General features: G+C 41.5%; 1 protein-coding gene across 8 annotated transcripts in view; it reads left to right on the forward strand.

Annotated features, from left to right (window-relative positions):
- The window catches only part of RASGEF1B (RasGEF domain family member 1B), a 562949-nt gene that overhangs the window by 529810 nt on the left and 13110 nt on the right, over positions 1-20029 (forward strand). For all 8 annotated transcript variants that reach the window (XM_080666092.1, XM_080666088.1, XM_080666091.1 and 5 more), the window contains 9 exons: positions 4062-4244; positions 7322-7444; positions 7820-7957; positions 13648-13860; positions 14328-14402; positions 15766-15861; positions 15978-16080; positions 18472-18551; positions 19577-19672. In XM_080666092.1, the coding sequence (XP_080522218.1) occupies positions 4062-4244; positions 7322-7444; positions 7820-7957; positions 13648-13860; positions 14328-14402; positions 15766-15861; positions 15978-16080; positions 18472-18551; positions 19577-19672 (1107 nt within the window). The remainder of the gene's footprint in view (positions 1-4061; positions 4245-7321; positions 7445-7819; positions 7958-13647; positions 13861-14327; positions 14403-15765; positions 15862-15977; positions 16081-18471; positions 18552-19576; positions 19673-20029) is intronic.

The raw sequence follows: 20029 nt of genomic DNA on the forward strand, positions 1-20029 counted from the left end.
TACTGCCTAAAAATACAGTATTCCTTGATTTTGAAGGAGGAGTCTAGAATGTAGAACAAGGTTCCCTGCAGAGCCACCACGTTCTCCTCCTTTGAGCCAGAGTAGATAAATAACTAGATTCTGTACATGTGCCCACACATGTGCGTCCCAACCTGGGGTCTGAGCTCCCTGGAAGTATATGCATTTCTTATGGGGAGAAGTGTATGATTTCCCCCCAAAAAGTTAAAAGCCACTGACCAAATAGACTATATTCTGAGTTTCCAGGAGCTGGTTTACAAATGAAATTTAGTAAGGTGAGCATTACTTGGGAGATTAACCTGCCCTCTGCCTTATCTTATTGGCAGTGATTTGAATAAAGCCAACAGCTTGTTCAAGTGTCAATCATAAATCTCTTTTTTTTTTCTAAAGGAATTAACTACTTTGAAGTTTGACTTAATGGTTAAATTAATGCCAGTTTTTAACTTTATGCTGTCACACATTCTAATTTTGGGACAGAGTCTATTTTTCCTAAATAAGAATTTTGGTTAGCAGGTCCCCATAGATAGGTATATTGGGTTGGGCAAAATTTCTGCTACAGAAGAATGACAGACAGTGGAGAATTTGATTTTGAGATTATGTTGGAAAGGGTACAGAGGAGTACATTGAGACTTCACAGGACACCAGGAAATATTAATTGTGAGAGCTGTAAAGAAGTTCGCTGCAGATAAAAAGTCAGAACTACAGTAACATTGGGAAAAAAAAAAAAAAAAGGAAGCTATGAGATAGGAGCCTTACACTTAGCCCTTCTTCCACTAGAAAACCATTAGCAAATTAGTCCCAGAGTTGATAGTACCCAGGGGTAAATGGTTCTCTGGATCCTCATGTCCAGTACTTGGCTTTTACATCTGTCTTCTTAAACAAGAATGAAGGCAATATTTAATCTTCTGAATCTTTTCACTTTCAGAAGCGAAGCAGGTAGAACTCAAAGTCCTGGATGTGAAATTTGAGTACTACTGAACAACAGTAGTTCTTGATGTGGGTGATACTTGGGAGAAAAAAAATGTAGTGTGTTTACTTCTTAGGTATTTAAAAATACACTTCACAAACAGCACCTTCTGTACCATTCTGCTGACCTTTCCCCTTGTTTATCAAAGGCATCTATTACTAGTACACTAGGCAACTGATCTTCCCAGAAAATGTCCAGGCAGGCCACTTGTTGGAGATTATCCAGAAGTGGGTGAATACTGTGATGCATGATCTTTGTTTTGGTCATTTGTCTCATTAAAACTTTTTACTGGAAATCTAGAGAGTGCACACAAGCAAATATTTCTGTATTTCATTGACCTCTAAGATGCCATCCATTGTAAGATGCTCTTGTATTTCACATATCACTAAAAAAAAGACTTAATTAAACATGTTTTCTTATCACATGACTATGTCCAACCCAGTTTCAAAGACACTAAAATACAAAGAACTGTATATTAGGATCTCTGAAATCTTTATTTAGATGGGATTATGTTTTGATTGCAAAGGTCAGTAGCTTAAACTCTTTTGTTGATAGTGTTGCTTTGTAAGAAGAGTACTTAATGGCCGTAATACATCTTTGGAGCCAGGATTTATGTAGAACATGTAAAATATATAAATTTCTCTAATAGCCTACAATTTGGGGCAAAATGACAGGCTTTTCTTTTTATGGTTAAACGTTAGAAGTTCAAAGAAGACCACTTGCAGTGGAACGATGTGGTGTAATAAATTTTGAACTTGACATCTGAAGACCTAGGTTTGAAGCCCTGCCCTTTCTGCCCCTTATCTGATATATAACCCCAGGCGAGTTATTACAAGTTTCCTGAACCTTAGCTTCTCATGCAGTCAAAACAGTGGGGATGCCTGCCAAACAGGGTGGTTGTAGAATCCAAAAAGGCATCTGTAGATGGTGAACTTTACACAGATGGAGGCTGTGGACATTCTCAAAGCCTTCCACACCATGCTTCTCAGGTGAGTGGCCTTGAGGGGGAATCGGAGAAGTAAAGGACAGTGGGATTGGAAACCTTTTCCTGCACACAGGATCCCATAGTAGAGGAATGCACAGCTGAGGAAGGGGGGAGACCTAAGGAGTTGGAAGATGCTCTTTTGAATACATGGCGAGGTAGAAAATATGACCACTGTGCATAAAGAAGGGGCTGGGATCTCTTGGAATGGCTTCAATCTCAGTAGTTGCTCTGTGCAAGTTCATCTATCAAGGTGGCTCATGGGAAAAATCAAGTCAGCTGATTAGCGACAGAACTTTGGGCTAATTGGAAGGCAGAGAAGGACCTGTGACATACTCTCTTCTTCTTAACCCCAATTAACTTACCCAACCTCGGTTTGATTTCCATTGCTACGTGTAGTATTTTTGTTAGGCGCCTGGTTGGAGGGGGTTTCTTAATGTTGAGATTTTATACCTCTTCAGACACATTCTGTGTGGAACACATTTCCCAGGGACACTAAAATAGTCTTTTGCCATTGCTCTAATAAGGCTTTAAGAAGAACTCTGCTATAAGGAGAATTGGTAGTTTTATTAGAATTTCAGTCGGGGTAAACAAAATTGGAAGTAATTTTCCAGATGAAGGACCTACTGGGGTGGGGGTTGCAGGACAAATGATCTTCCAAAATGTTCATGGCTGTTAAGCACCAGATTAGGACTTCACTAAATTGGAGTCCTTGTCTAGATTGGAGGCTTTATCTGCTTAATGGAAACCCATAACTAACATGTGCAAGTACTTGGTGGCTTTTGGTGCTGAGTGACACCTGACTGTTTTATGGGTTAATTCTTAATGTTAACAGACCGAAGGCAGCGGGGTGCAAGATTTTTTGGATGCTACTTTCCCTAAATGCTGTTTTCCTCTGCCAGGTCAGCTGTATCATGGATGTGGTTGTGATTTTTTTTTTTCCAACACTACCCTTGGCCACCTCCTGCCAGGCACCTGCACACATTTGTGAGGCTGTGACCCATTCTCTGGAGTTGGAACAGATGCCCTAGCAGTGAGGGATGTGCCTTCTTAGGCAGTGCTCCACACCCCTGCCCCATCTGGGTGCAGATGACTTTCAGCATCTTGAAAAGAAGGATTAGCCCAGGTTGTAGCCTCCTGCAGCCTCTACACACCCTGTCCCTGTCAGCCCAAGGCTGGAGTTTGGCTTCCTCTTAATTGTGTGATTTCTGACACCCTCAGTCTGGGCAGCTCCTGAATGCCTCCGTTGTCTCGATACTCTCCCAGAACAGGGGTCTGTTCTCAGGGCCTGGAGCTCTGCCCTTAGGAATCCGAGTAATAACCTACTAACCTCTGGCCTCTGCTGAGCACCTCTGACAAGGCTGTGTGAGCTGCACACACACCAGTGGAGAAGACTGGCGCCGTGCTCCTGTTCTCCACACCAGGTGCCTTCTCAGCCTGTGTGTTTACTGAGAACTCTGGCTCTCTAGAGCTCTTCACCCCCACAGGAATTTAACACAAAGGGGTGGAAATCAACAGCATCCCCATCTTCCAAGGGAAGCTCAGGAATCAGCATTCAGTCTCTTGACACACACTCACATCTTTGAGCACACACACTGTGTGCTCTACTGTGCACTTTCATTCTAGGCCTCTTTTACTGTTTCACTTTTTCAACTTTTGCTTCAGTTGCCTCCTAATCTATGCCCAATGCTAGTCTGATATTTCTTAAGTGTTAGGTCATACTTCCTGATGCACTTTGAAGGCTTACACATTTCCTCTTTAGGAAAATACTTGCCCCTCGGGGATAAAGCAGTGACCAAATGTGAAGGACTGATATCTAAGTATGGCAGCCAGAAACTCGAATTTAAGTCTATACAATCCTTTGATCTAAGCATTTCATGGTATTTGATTGAATGAGATTGGTACTCAAAAGTATGCATATACAGGTAACTCAAAGAGCAGTTTGCTTCTTGATAGATTCTGATGTTGTGTCAGAACCTAACCTGTTTTTTAAACTTCCTGTTCCTGCCTTACTGTTAAAGCTTGTTAAAACTCACTTTTCTTTTGGATTGTATATTACTAACAATGTACTTTCTTCTTTTTTGTTTACTTTAGGAAAGCATGCCTCAGACGCCTCCCTTTTCAGCCATGTTTGACAGCAGTGGTTATAACCGAAACCTCTATCAATCTGCAGAGGACAGCTGCGGGGGGTTGTATTACCATGACAACAACCTCCTCTCCGGATCTCTGGAAGCACTCATCCAGCATTTAGTACCTAACGTGGATTACTATCCAGATGTAGGTATCCGTGTTCCTCTGAAATACATCCTTGGTTTCTACTTCAGCAGAAAGTATGATATAATAGTCATGACCTTAGCTACTACAGAATTATATCTGGGATGTTAAAGGTTTTTCTAATAAGAAATTGCATATGATTATTAACTGCTTTGAGGTCAAAGTGAGCCTGGGTAAGATCCCAATTTTGGTTGTCTGCATATCAGTTTCTTCCCAGGGTTGGTACCACATTGTAGATACCATCTATTCTAAAGGAAGTATCTGCAGGTTTGATTCAGGCATGTGTCTTGGTCCTTAAATAGACATGCCGGAGAATATTGGATGCTCTCCAAATATTGAATGCCTTTGCGTTTCCAAGAGCATCACTATGCTGGGAAAAGTAAAGTCAAAATTTCATAGCAAAGAGAACAAGGGTTATATTCAAGATGCAATTCTTTGTGATTGGACATCAGATGACATGATAGCTTATGTTTTGCTTTGATAACAGACATTTCTATAGATCACACTTTCTAATCTAGGCAATTCATTTACATTTGCTCAATCTTTACAGCAACACCAAAAGCTAGAGAAGAGAAAACAAATTCAAAATTTGCACGTGGTCTCACTCCTGGTATTAACAATCAAACCTGGCTTTTCTAATTATGGGGCAAGTGATATTCCCCCCTTTCTTGGTACTACAGCTGCCCCTGCCAACCAGCAGCTGGTTGTTGATAATAATTTCATGAAAATCTGTAGACACTAGATTCATATGTTTTTATAAATATAACTAGAGGCCTGGTGCATGAAATTCGTGCACTGGGGGTGGGGAATCCCTCAGCCCGGCCTGTGCCCTCGCCCTCTCACAGTCCGGGAGCCCCGCCATCGATTGCCCTGCAGAGAGAGGCCCCGTCCACCCACCACAGTGCTGCCAGCCAGGTAGCCTGGGCCTCCCTCTTTGGGGCAATCAATCGCGGGGCTCCGCAATTGATTGCCCCAAAGAGGTAGGTCCCACCCACCCAGCTGGGGCTCCGTGATCAATTGCCCCACAGAGGGAGGCCCCGCTCACCCGCCTCAGTGCTGCCAGCTGGGTAGCCTGAGCCTCTCCCTGGCCAGGGCTCCGCTATCAATTGCCCCTCAGTGGAGGCCCTGCCCACCCCCCACAGCACCACTGGCTAGGTAGCTGGGCCTCTCTCTTTGGGGTGATCAATTGAGGAGCCTCCCATCGATCGCCCCACCATCTGGTGGCCTAGGCCTCTCTCTGTGGGGTGATCATAGGGTGATGGCAGCCCCCCCACCCCCCCGACCAATTGCATTGCACCCGCCTTGGCTGGCCTGGTGCCAGTGCATGTCATAGTGTGGTCATCAGGACGGTAGTTCTGCTATTTGGCCTATTTGCATATTACACTTTTATTCTTTATTTTTTTTAAATATATTTTATTGATTTTTTATAGAGAGAAAGGGAGGGTGATAGAGAGTTAGAAACATGGATGAGAGAGAAACATCAATCAGCTGCCTCCTGCACATCCCCTACTGGGGATGTGCCCACAACCAAGGTACATGCCCTTGACCGGAATCGAACCCGGGCTCCTTCAGTCCACAGGCTGGCGCTCTATCCACTGAGCCAAACCGGTTAGGGCTACACTTTTATTATTATAGACTAGAAGCCTAGTGCATGAAATTCATGCACTCGGTGGGGGGTCCCTCAGCCAGGCCTGTGCCCTCTTGCAGTCCCAAAGCCTTCAGGGGATGTCTGACTGCCAGCTTAGGCCCACGGGGAGCAGGCTTAAGCTGGCAGTTGGACATCCTTAGCGCTGCCACAGAGGCGGGAGAGGCTCCTGCCACCGCTGCTGCGCTCACCAGCTGTGAGCCTGGTTTCCGGCGCGTGGAGCCTGCTGCCCCAGTGGGGCTGAGGGGACTGGGCACCGCCATCTTGTGGCTGTGGGCGCCACCATCTTTGAGGGCATAGCAGTCAATTAGCATATTCCCTCCTTATTGGCTCTGGGTGCCACCATCTTTGAGGGTGGGGCAGTCAATTAGCATATTCCCTCCTTATTGGCTGTGGGTGCCACCATCTTTGAGGGTGGGATAGTCAATTAGCATATTCCCTCCTTATTGACTGTGGGGCACCACTATCTTTGCAATGGCGTGAGGGTCAATTAGCATATTCCCTCTTTATTAGATAGGATAATGACCTTGGTGTGCAAAGGGTAGTGTGTACTTGCCTCTATAACTCAACATAATGTTTCTTACTGAGTTATCTCTTTATGTGTGATTTGTTACATAGCATTTTCAAATATGTTGCCACACAGGGAAAATTGTAATCAGAAGTAAAAGGAGCCCCTTGTTCAGCCCTGTAAGTGTTTACGAGCTACTGGAGGTGCCCAAGGTTGGGGGAAAAATCCCATGGGATTTTTTTTTTCATTGGGCGTCTGAAACTATTATAACAAATAAGCACTACTTCATTACTGGCTTCTTGGGAGATAATGTGGTTAAAGAAAAGAATATAGTGTGATATTGTATTTTATCAAATTGCTTAGCCTTTGGGCAAGTAAATAGATGACTTGAAAGCCTGCCTCTTAAAGCTTGACAGAATGCACAAACACTGCAGCTCTGACAGAGTGCACAAACACTGCAGTGTGTTACACTGGGCACTCTGGAGAATTCCTGAGCTGATGTGATTGGCTGTTTTTTTGGTTTCCATTGAGTTACCCTAATATTTGAACACAGAACATGATTCTGTATGGGTAGTATATTTTAGTTAGATTTATCTCTCTGGGCTAAATTTCATTCTTTTTTTTCTAGAATGAGTTATATGCCCTGGTGTTCTGGCTCCCAGAGGATAGAGCTATTGATAATTTCAGTAGCTAAACTTCTCTTGTACTTCTATTATTTTTAGTATGGTTTAAAGGAAAAGACACATGAAAAGATAAAGGAGAAATTCATCTTGTGGTATTTTACTACTAGTAAGCATCACCTTTGAAACTGCAGCATTTAGCTTTGATTGAGAGAACGTAATGAAAAAAGATGTGTAATATAGAGGAAAAATATTAGTTTCAGAAGGAATGTAACCATGTGATTTTTTTTTTTTACTCTTTCCACAGAGAACATACATATTTACCTTTCTACTCAGTTCTCGGTTATTTATGCATCCATATGAGCTAATGGCCAAAGTTTGCCACTTATGTGTTGAGCACCAGAGACTAAATGACCCAAACAGCGATAAGGTAATTACATGTTTGAACGTTACACTTTTTTTCTGTTAGGTTTGGTAACTCTGTGGCTTAGTTTTGTGAAATTGGTTTCCTTAAGTGACCCTAGCTTATCCCTAGGCTGAGGTGCACAGGTGGTATTGTTGCCATGCAAAGGGAATTGGGAATGGCTTAACGAGCACAATACACATCTAATGCCATGGAACATTCCAGATCCTGCCTTAAGTTGGTGGCGCTTGGCATTGACTGGGGGAAGGAGGAACTAGAGTTTCTACAACCCCAAAGACTTTGCACTAGAAGTTTGCACTAGGGACAATGTTTGTAATTATTTATTTGATGTGGTCCATGGTGATAGACATCACTGAATTAGATTTTGCTTTTTCTCCCTAGAACCAGATAAGAAAAATTGCACCCAAAATCCTTCAACTTTTGACAGAATGGACAGAAACTTTTCCTTATGATTTTCGGGATGAAAGAATGATGAGAAACTTAAAAGATCTGGCTCACCGAATAGCCAGTGGCGAGGAGGTGGGTAACCTGACTTTAGCATGACTGCTTGCATCTCTGGGCAGAGCCTTAGTGAGGAACGATGCTGAACGAGGTACTGGAATCTCCACGGCTTCCTGTTTGTTTGTTTTTTTTACCTTTGAGCAAGTTCTCTCCATAGCACATTGGTCTTTTTGGGGTGTTAAGTGGGGATGATTATACAATCCCACTTCAAAGGGTATGATCTAGAGCTTTATGTGATTAATTTTGGGGTATGTTCATGTCAATTCATGCACAGGATTCCTGTTGCAAGCGTGGGTGTTTTTCGTCTCTTTTATTTTTTTTAATTCAATTTATTGGGATAACATTGGTTAATAACATTATATAAGTTTCAGGGGTACAACTTTGTAATACATCATCTGTATATTTCACACTCACCACCAAAGTCTAAGTCTCCTTCCGTCACCTTATATTTGACCCCCTTTATCCTCTTCATCCTCCCCCTCCCCTTGCAGATGTTTTTAATTGGACTGTACATATACCTTTTTTCCTCCAAAAAGATTTGACATATTAAGATAGATTCTAGCTATCATATTGGTAGACATAAACACTAATAGATAGAAAATGACATATTAATATAATAACAGATAGAATATATTAATAAAATAGAAATAGAGTTTGTACCATGGAAATGAGAAAACAAATAGGCTATTGTTGAGACCAGTCCAATAGGACAGGTGTGCTGTGATTTGAGTGTAAGCTCCAGAGAAAAGGGAAATACAGTTGGTTATGTAATTCTCACTGTCAGAAAAGAGAAAGCATTCTAATTTTTCAGGGCATTGAGTTAAATGCTATTTTAAAAAACATTTGTATGAGAGACTTTGTACAGGGGCCATAGAATGAGGTCAGGGAAACCACTGTGTATAGTGTTTATAACAAATGCTCCTTGATAAAAATGGAGACCGTAAGATTAATGGGTAAATTAGCAAAGGTGATTCTTTGTGAGAGGAGAAGAGAAAGAGAAGGATCCAAGGCGTCCGGAAGTTGATTCAAGGCTAGCACCTACAATAGGTGGAGATGGAAAGTAAGCCTCTTAGAAAATCTTCATAAATATCCCTTCCCTCAGGTGAGCCTTTGATAAGAGCTAACTAGCTGTGACAAATTCAAGGTTATCCTCTTTGAAGCAGGCCTGGAGGGTTGGTATTCTGTGTTGAGGCTTGTTGGGCAAAGATGTCTTTGTAGTTTCTCTGTTGCTGGTGAGCTCCTGGGAACAAGTTACTTAGGCAGAGATACAACATTTTCACATAGAAAGAGAGAGATGAAGCTCTTGGCTGTTGTAGTAATGTCTTGTTTCTTTCATCTTACAATGCATTTCCCATTTACAGTAACCTTCCTTGAGAATTCAATCTTTCACTGCATGCTATAAAGATCATGTAAGGAGACACCGTATCTCTTCTATTTCTCGTGAACATGTTTTAATACCATTTCCCCTGACTTATAAAAAATCAGAATAAAATTTTATAAGATTAGCGCTTGAAAAATTTGCATTTGCTTTCCAACATTATGTTCTCCTGAAAACAGAATTAACCCTTCTACTGTATCCTTGTGACATATTGACTCTGTGCTGAAGACAGCACTGTTTCCATAAGGCTGAATGAGGGGTTTCCTGAGTCATTTTGCAAGTTTCGTCTGTTATAATCATTTTGCCAATTTGTGTGACAAGTGTGAGCGGAGTATGAATTGTTAAGTCCCTTACTCACAAAGGCACCCATTAAGCATCACAGTTCACTTTTGTAGTGAATGTTTTACTAGAGCCTTGGCTGTTGGGTTGCTTGGCAAGGTCGGTGCAGGCTCGGTGACTTGACTGTGACAAGCTGCTCAGAGGTTAGTGACTCCACAGGAACTTTTTCCTGTATGAAGGCTGAGCCCCAAGTCCATCAGTGCTTCCTGCCGGTTACGTGGTGTTTTGAGTTCTTCACATGGCAGTATCTTGATATGGCTGAAATGGTGACTTGGTCCTTTCCAAAAGGAACACCATTTTCTAATCAACACTAAAGAAAGTTAGTGGTTTGAAATGCCAAATGGATGGCTTTTTGTCCTTCTTGTCATGGGAGAAAAGGAAGTAGTTTCTATCTGTGTTGGCCAGGTGGATCTTGTTTTAAACAAAATCAAGCCACTTAGGAGTTGGATAAAACTGTGCAAAGGGCAAATAGCTTTCTGACCTGGCTTCTTACAAGCATTTCTGTGTTAATAACACATCCTTGATAAACCTTTAGATTTGTAGATACTCTTGAGTGTGAAAAGAGATGAAAACATAAGCCAAGTCTACAAAGAATTGATTAACCTTGCCAAAACCGGTTTGGCTCAGTGGATAGAGTGTCGGCCTGCGGACTGAAAGGTCCCAGGTTCGATTCCGGTCAAGGGCACGTAACTTGGTTGCGGGCACATCCCCAGTAGGAGGTGTGCAGGAGGCAGCTGATCGATGTTTCTCTCTCATCGATGTTTCTAACTCTCTATCCCTCTTCCTTCCTCTCTGTAAAAAATCAATAAAATATATTAAAAAAAAAAAGAATTGATTAACCTTAGTGGTGAGCGGAGAGATGGTCAGGTCGGGTTTATAGTGAGATTTGTTCCTTCTATTGCTGTCCAGTATTCAGAATCGGGTCCACACTTGACAGCTGCATGTGCTTTGGCAAGTCCATAAATTTCTTGCTCCTTCTTCATTTCTAAAAATCATAGAGATGACTGTCCTGATAATATCCCTTTCAGCTCTAAAATTTTGGGATAGATGCTCTTTCCTCAGTTCTTTGCTTGGCATGCCACTTACCTGTGATGTGGTTAGGTGTCCCCCCCAACCACAACTACCCTCCCCCCGTTATTGGCTTTCACTGTTTTTTTCAAGCAGAATGAATGAACAAATGAACAACTTGTTTCTTATTCAATTACTGGAATAGGAAAAGAATATTTCCCTCCACAGAGAAGTTTTTTCCCTCCACGGGAAGGAGCGTGGGCTGGGGTTGGGACTTGTTGCTTCTTGCCTGGGACTTTACAGATTTTTTTGGCAGTCAATGAATCCAGGTGTGCCCCATATATACTTTAGTCAGATTTTTTTTTAATCTGCTAGGACAGTTCCACATAATTTGGCTTAATATGTTTCCCCCTTGGGGGTTTGCCCAAAATAAAGTGGTTTATTAAGACTTGCCTGCAAGAAACATGAAATGAAACTAATGAGTGAATTGCATGACAAATGACTATCGTGGGTAGAATGCAGTTTTCTCTTTCTTAAGGAGCTGGTCGTTATTCTATCTTTATTTGCCAGGTAATTACTGTAACTGGCATTTGAAGTTATAAAAAAGAATAAATACATATTTAGCAATTCATGACTCAGTAAGGAAGCATGCTTAATAACACAAAGCTTGGTTTCTTAAGGAACCAAATGGCAAAAGGGAACTTTTAAAGAGGTCATGCACATATATATGTGCTTCCTGTTTCTCAATATCTCTCTCCTACTCACACATGCACACACACACACATAGAGAAAGAGACTAGTTCTTGGTTACTTAAATAGCTTTCTCTCCCTTACGCTTTTGTGTACGTTTTCCCCTTATGCTTTGTTGTTTTTGCTCATTAGCTGAATTCTTGACTGTACATTCTATTACCTCTTCCCTAAGAAAGCATTCCCTAAAGTGTAGAGTAAGAATCTTTCACCAGGTATGCTAGTGGAGCATTGGTTCTCACACTTTGCTGAATATCAGAATCACCTAGGGAGCATGTATTATGACATTTGAAACAGAAGACTGAAGAAATCATTTTAAGTTCATAAACTTTTGTTGTAACTCAATTTTGAAAGAAGAGGCAAGGGAATAGGGGAGAGGGGGTTTATTTATTTATTTATTTATTGAGGTATAATTGCCATACAACATTATATTAGTTTCAGTTATATAACATAATGATTTAATATTAGTCTGTATTGTGAAATGATCACCACAGTCTGTCCAATATTCAGAATCATCACCATACATAGTTACAACATTTTTTTCTTGTGATAACTTTCCAAGATCTACTCTCTTAGCAACTTTCAAATATGCGAAACCAGATTATTCATTATAGTCACCATGCTATACATTATATCCCCAGGACTTATTTATTTTATAACTGGAAGTTGATACCTTTTGACCCTCCTCTCATTTTGTGCTCCCTTCCTAACCCCTCAGCCCCGCAATGCAAGATTTGAAATAGCTCTTAACTCACCCTTGAACTGCTTTGAATTTCAAAGAAAGATGTTTTCTGTGTGTGACAAGCATGATAGATAGATAGATAGATAGATAGATAGATAGATAGATAGATAGATGGCATCTTCAAAACGGGTCATCTTAATGCTGTGGAGAAGATAGATTTTCAAAGGTTCAATTTTTTTAAACACTTAGGCATTTCATTAGTGATTTTAGGGTGGTCTTGCATGTTGAGAGAAAAGAGGGTCATCCAATGGACAGTTTAAAGAACTTAGTGGAATATATATACCAGATAAGTTGAGAAGAAGAAAAAAAGGGCCTTTTTGCCTTGACTATGATCATTTCCAGATGTGGTTTTCCTTGGCTTCAGTATGCAAATATCTATTCATTTGAGTTTTTGTATGAATACAAAAACTGGTAACCAAATTGCCTCTGTAAAATAATATGGTTCTTACACTTACAGGTAAGATGCCATTTAATTTTCAGATAACTAATCTCAAGAAATGATTTTGTGGCAAACATTTAGAAAGGAGCTGATTAGGCAGTGGAATGTAAACAGGCCCTCTCTGTCTGTCAGTTCACTGGGACTCCCCTGTTGGAGCTGTCAACATAAGGACCATGCTGGCATTGAACTAGCCAGAGTGCCATGCTCTGATATGGCCTCATAACTTCTCAGGAAGGATAATTGTTTGGCAATTTGGGGCTAGAAAAGGAAGATTGACATTTATTCTATATGCATTGCTTTAAAAACCAGTTTCTCTTAGTGTTGTGGCGGTAGCAAATGCAGTAGCGAACAGGTGGCAGATGGTAGTAGCATTACGGGGAGCATTGCCATGTAAAAGAGTTAGGTTGTGAACTTGAGCACTGACTCCTGAGTACAAAAGAAATGGACATGAGTCAAGTGGAGGTCAGGTAGATATATGAATATCCACTGCTTCTTAGTGTCACCCACGTTATGTGTGGAAGCCAGGAAGGTGGTTGAGGGGTGAGTGGGAAGTATTGGTGTATTTCTGTCAAGTAGCTGTTCATGCCTTTGACTAATGAGATTGGAAATGTTAGGAGTGGGGAAATCACGGAGGTGGCTCGAAATAAGAAATGTTAGGAAAAGGATGCTCTGACGTGAGATCCAAGTATTTTAACACACCAAAATTAAACCAGTACTTTCCTATACAACCCAGAGAACATTTAGTCATACATGGCGCTTAGTACACTGGATTTCTTCTATAGGTAATCTCAAATGTCGCTGTAGTGTTTTCTTGGTCCAATCTACTCTCAAGAGCAGCCCAATTAAAGAACTAGATCTTACAACCCTGAAAAGATAGCTCTTGTGTATTTGTCTCTTTTAAACTGTTAGAGCTTGGCTGGATTCTCCCGTAACTGCTCTGGGCCAAGATAGTTCTCCACCATCAAAATCATTTAAGTATATAGTCGGTGAGTGTGCATAGTGGTGAAATAGACTTGCAGAGCGAGGACATAACCAGTTGCTTCTTCCCTTGGCAGACATATAGGAAGAACGTCCAGCAGATGATCCAATGTCTAATCCGCAAGCTTGCTGCCCTCAGCCAGTATGAGGAAGTCCTGGCAAAAATCAGCTCCACATCTACAGACCGGCTCACAGTTATCAGGACCAAGCCACAGTCCATACAAAGGGACATCATCACTGTCTGCAGTGACCCTTACACACTGGCCCAGCAGTTGACTCACATAGAGCTGGTAAGGTTATTGTCATCCTGCTCTCCATGGCCATATACTTGGTTTGCTGTGGCAACCAGTGTGTGTGTCAGCAGCAATGTCACAGGAGAGGTTAGAACAATCCAAATGGAAACTAAACTATGAAATAGCTGGAATGGGTTTTGTTTAGACGTTTGAATATAAATGTTTCTGATATTCTGGGAATTCACTTTAAAATAAATACTCAGTAAAGACTGAAAGAGCAAAGAGTTTATTGACCTCCTCTTCTTGCCCCTCTAATTAATTTTCCTGTAACTTGTTCAGCCTTTTGCTATCTAGTGTAGCATTGACTCAAGCAGAAAATTGCCTCTGCTTAGGGTTAAAGGCTCATTTTACAGCTGCATAAAAAAATGGGCTTAGTGCCAAAAGTCAATAGACAAACGTTGAAAGTCCATTTCTTCTATTTTTTTTTTTTTTAATCCTGTTGACCTGCTGGATTTGTGTTCCAGGAAAGGCTCAATTACATCGGACCAGAAGAATTTGTTCAGGCATTTGTGCAGAAGGACCCTTTGGACAATGACAAGGTAATCAGTCCACCCAGAGGTCAGGCCTGAAATCAGAAATGGAATCCCTTAGCCTGGGATAGTGGGTATAAGAGACAGAAATTGGAACTATTTTGTTTTAGGTTTTAAAATCGAAAGTTTTATTTCATTAGCCTTGTCTGATTCATTGCAGTTTTCTTGAGTCGGGTGTCCAAGTGCCATTACAGTATATTAACCCTATCACCAACTTGGAGCTTCTTCTTGCTCCTTATTGGGAAATTTAATAAGCAAGTGGATGCAGGCATTTGTGGTGATGAAGTTAGGAGATACAAGAGTAATGGTTTTAGCAGATTAAGTGAGAAAGAAAATACTCTGCTCAGGACTCAACAGTCGCAGGGGCAGGAAAGACAGGATGCACATCCAGGCTGCTGAGCAAGGGTGTTTACTGCTTGGCCTCTTGCTTCAAGGTGAGTCCGTCATGAATGGTTTACTGCCTGAGTGAAGCCCACCTGTAAGGAAAACAACACTGGGCATGGACTGTAAACTCAGTGTACACACATAAGGAATTTTTCCCCAGGGACCTCCAGAAACATTTCACATTTTTAGGCAAAGTCTGTATCACCAGCTAATGACACTCTCCGTTGGGAGTCTGGGCAACAGCTGTTTTCCTGTCTTAGAATAGTTTCCTGCAGTACAGGAAGTGAAGATTAGGTTTTGCCATCAATAGAAGGCTAGTGGACTTTTTTGGGTGTTTGTTTCTTTTGGAAGGAAGGACAGAGGGGTGTAATGAACCTGTACAAGCCTGGCTTTGCACTCCGAGATGAGCTACCTCCTTTGGTTTTTGAATACCATGTTACTCACCCTCCTAAGGACCATGATGGTGTAGCCTTCCATTTATCTACCTTGAAAGACACTTAGTTTCTTGCTACATGATGCTCCAAAAACGTGTCCTAGACTTAGGTTTCAGAACAAACTGGCTAGCCTCTGGCACGCTCAGCTTCTCCTGGCTGTGTCGGTAGCCGTGGATATTTACACCCCATGCATCAGGCAAGATGGTCTCAGAATGCAGCCAAACCCTTCTTCTGACTTGTGTTTGGGAGGACAGTTCCGACCCAGAGTAACTTGGTTTCCTGGGAGGGAAGGGCGACATAATGAATGCGTCAGAGTACATTTCTAGACCTTAGGGGTTTCGCTGGACTGTATATACGGAGAGATTCTGATATGTCTATAAAGATATAAAGTTAGTCAAGGATGTTAGTGTCTCTGTCTTTCTCCATCTCTTTTTCTCTCTTTTCCCATAAAGCTTTCCTAATCCATAAACTGAGAATAAAGTCCCACATATAACAAAAATTAGTGCCTCTTTTTTCCACCCTCCAATTCACCTGCTCATTTTTCTTTCCTTTAGAGTTGCTACAGTGAACGGAAGAAAACACGGAATTTAGAGGCTTATGTGGAATGGTTTAATCGCCTCAGCTACTTGGTTGCAACGGAAATCTGCATGGTGAGAAAATGATTTTTTTCTGTCGCCTAGCTCTCTGTATTAATTTTCCATAGTTATTTTATATCTGTTGGGCCTGCATGTTGGATAACTTTCCTCATTTTGCTTTTCCTATATAGCCTGTGAAGAAGAAGCACCGGGCAAGGATGATTGAGTACTTCATTGACGTCGCTCGGGAGTGTTTTAACATCGGCAACTTTAATTCCTTAATGGCAATAATCTGTGAGTATTTTCTGGAAGATACATGTCTTTTTTTAATTCTTTGTAACTCTTTATTTTTGGAAGTATTACATATGTCCCTTTTTTCTCCCTCCATTGCCCTCTCCCACCCCTTTATTTTTATAGGTCTTGTGAAATGTATCCACTGAAAATTTGCAAATAATACAGTTTTGTTAATGAAAACTGTACTTTTTAATCCTGAATTGTTTCAGAATACTTTAAATACCCAAATTGATACAAGTATGAATAATCTTTTACAAGTACACTAGAATTTATGGAATACATTTAGTCACTTTATCCTAATCTGAATATTTACCTATAAAAGCTTGTGAGATATTTGTCTAAATTGTGTTTAAAAAGTGGGCAGCTTTTGTATCCAGCATTATAGAGATATTTGATCTGAGACTAAATTATATGATTCCATCAGCATGGACAAGGGAGTGGCTTGAGAAACTGGAACATTTTCTGAATTCCCATCTCTTAGTACTTACCAGTGCAGACCTTATAACCCTGGAATGCAGGTTTTGCTGCTCCTCTCTATCATGAGGATTTAAATGCCAGGGACCATGTGTCTTTCCATTCATCCTGTCAACATAGGGCACGGGGTTAGTTTTCGTTTTCCTAAATGATACCTGTTGTCTTGCCACATTGATTGACAAGGACTCTTTCATTGAAAGTGTCCTAATCCTATCTAATAAAAGAGTAATATGCAATTTGACCATGTGGTCAAAGATGGCCGCCCCCATGTGGACACAAGATGGCTGGCAGGGGAGGGGAGTTGTGGGTGATCAGGCCAGCCGGGCGGGGGGGGGCAGTTAGGGGTAACCAGGCCAGCAGAGGAGGGCAGTTGGGGGGACCAGGCCTGCAGGGGAAGGCAGTTATGGTACCAGGCCTGCAGGGGAGAGCAGTTGGGGGGAACCAGGCCTGCAGGGGAGGGCAGTAGGGGGGGACCAGGCCTGTAGGGGAGGGCAGTTAGGGGTGACTAGGCTGGCAGGGGAGGGCAGTTAGGGGTGACCAGGCCAACAGGGGAGGGCAGTTAGGGGCAATCGGGCTGGCAGGGGAGCAGTTAGGCATCAATCAGGCTGGCAGGGGAGTGGTTAGGGGGTGATCAGGCTGGCAGGCAGGCAGGCGAGCGGTTGGGAGCCAGCAGTCCTGGATTGTGAGAGGAATGTCCGACTGCCCGTTCAGGCCCGATCCCACCGGGAGGTCCCCATTTGGAGAGGGTGCAGGCTGGGCTGAGGGACACACACACCCCCCTCCATGCACGAATTTCGTGCACTAGGCCTCTAGTTCATATAATAAATGATATGGCTGTGCTCTACATTGTAGGTACTCAACAAATATTTGAATATTTACCTGACTCTTTAGAGTCAGGGTCAGTTTGAAGCCAGAGATTTATTAGGATCAAAATTCAGTAATTTTGAGCCTAATAAATCTCTCCTCTCACCAATTTCTCTTCCATTTTCTTTTCATATCATTTCCCCGTTGTCTTTCCCCAAAAAATACTGGCCAAGTTTCTGCTCTTTATCTGGCTCACTCCGTGAAAATAATGAACAGAATCTATAATAATAAAAGCGTAATATGCTAATTAAACTGGACGTCCTTCTGGATGACCTTCTGGACGAAGCTGGGGCTGCGAAGGAAGCCCAGGTCCCAGGTGCCTGCCAGCAGCCAGAGGAAAACCCGGGTCCCAGGTGCCAGGGGGAAGCTGGTGCCGGCAGCCAGGGGAAGGAAGGCCTACTCTTGCATGAATTTCGTGCATCAGGCCTCTAGTGATATATAAATAGTTGACCTAATAGGTCCACAGTCTAGGGTAATAGATGATGACTTAATTTTAAGTATATAAGAATTCATGGACTACGTTCAGTATTTATTTTTCCTCTTATACCATTAGGAAAATGTTAAGACAAGCCGCATCATGGGAGAAAATATTTATCATATTTATAGTTGCAAAAAACTTGTATCTAGAATCTATAAAGAACCCTACAAATCAATAGACAACCCAGTAAAAGAAGTGCAAAATATTTGAACAGACACTTCACAAAAGAAGACATACTAGTAGATAATAAGTATATGAAAAGGTGCTCCATTCACACCATTCGTCATCAGAGAAATACAAATTAAAATCACAGTGAAGTACCACTTCACATACTGGAATGACTAAAATTCAAAAGATTGGTTGCATCAAATATTGGTGAGGATGTGGAACAAGTGAAACTCGTGGAACTCTCAGACATTCTTGGTGGGAGTGTAAAATGGTATTACTATTTTGCAAAACTGTTTGGCAGTATTTTATAACGTTTAACTTATACTTAGTAGTGAACACTTTTTCAGAGTATAAGTTAGAATGGCTTTTCTTACGTCTCTCTTTCAACTTTCTTTTTAAATGCGAAGCTGGCATGAATATGAGCCCAGTGTCTCGACTAAAGAAAACTTGGGCCAAAGTGAAGACTGCGAAGTTTGATGTTCTCGAGGTATGTGTAGCTGATATTTCGCTCCTAAGTAACATTTTATACCAGGAAAGTGGAATTCCTCTGTGTGATCTTGCCTTTTGGTCAGGTAGTTCTACACAGAAGAAAACCCACCTTGCAGACCCAAGGGGAGGAAAGGAAGTAGAATTGGAGGAGGGGGATAATCAGCTTGTAGACGAGACCTTCCATAGAGAAGACCAAAGAAATGGTGACCTGTCAGTCACATCTCATTGTATGCCAGGATGGACTTTGGATCCAAAACAGTCTGGAGTTCTACTTCAGTGTGTGTCTACTAACTTAATTTATTCACAGTGTCCCAAAGAAGGAGTTCCCCATCCCACATAAATATCCATTCTCCATCCTTCCAACAAACTTAGCTAATCTGTGAAAAAGCCCTTCCCATATAGTTCTCAGGATAGTAAGACTTACTCATATCATTATTGCCTTGGCATATTGGTGCTTTGAATGCACTATATTTGTAGACATTAATCAAGTGTTTTTCCCCCAACTTGGGGATTAACATTGGGTTTGTTACATTTTCTTTATTCATATTGTATAATAAACTTCCTTCTTGAAAGGTGGTATGCCTCAATTATTTGTGAATGGTTTGTTACCTACAACAAAGCACAAGTTCACGCTGAAGCGTTGGGTCACTTGTATGATGGCTAACCATCAACTGACACATTAACCTTCAAATGAAACTGGGAAATGGTTTCTCATGTTGGTGTTTGACTCTTTGTTATCAGTTTGAAGTCTAATCTCAGCAGTTCACCTGGAAAGAATTTGGTCTGGGTTTAACATTATCGAAGCTGACGTAGTGCTTGTGTAAATAAACGAAACCTCAGGAAAGAAAACCTTTGTGTTCTTATGTGTTTCATGCCTATGTGTGTGTATAAGAGGTAAATGACATTCTTAAGGAGTTCCCTAGTTATTTTGGATTTTTTTGTGTAGAGTTAAAAAGGATGGTCTGATAAACTTTCTGCAGGTGAGAAGTAAGTAGCTCACACTCTTCTCTCTCTTGTCCATAGCATCAGATGGACCCTTCCAGTAATTTCTATAATTATCGAACGGCTCTTCGTGGGGCAGCGCAAAGGTCTTTAACTGCTCACAGTAGCAGAGAGAAGGTATGTGTTTACAGGCAATCTAGTCATGGTAGAGTTGCCATGTATTGCACTGAAACGCAATGTGAACTGTTAGGCTGAGCTGCTTTTACCTGTTCAAATCTAAGAAAGCTGATACACTGTGGAAATTGTATCGCTTGCCGCGTAGGGAAGGGGAGTGCTAAAGGAAAGTTGGACTACGGAAAGGGAAAGAGTAACTTGGTGTAGAGTTTTGCAAATGTATATCACCGTGTTATTATTGCGTATTTAAATGATTATTTTATAATGTGTCTTAGTTCATATCAAGCAATACATTAAGTCATATGTTAAGATGATTTATAGTATTAGAGAGTAATGTGATTGAATGGGAAATACATGCTA

The sequence above is a fragment of the Plecotus auritus genome (assembly GCF_963455305.1).
Source record: "Plecotus auritus genome assembly, chromosome: 1".
NCBI classification, from domain to species: domain Eukaryota; kingdom Metazoa; phylum Chordata; class Mammalia; order Chiroptera; family Vespertilionidae; genus Plecotus; species Plecotus auritus.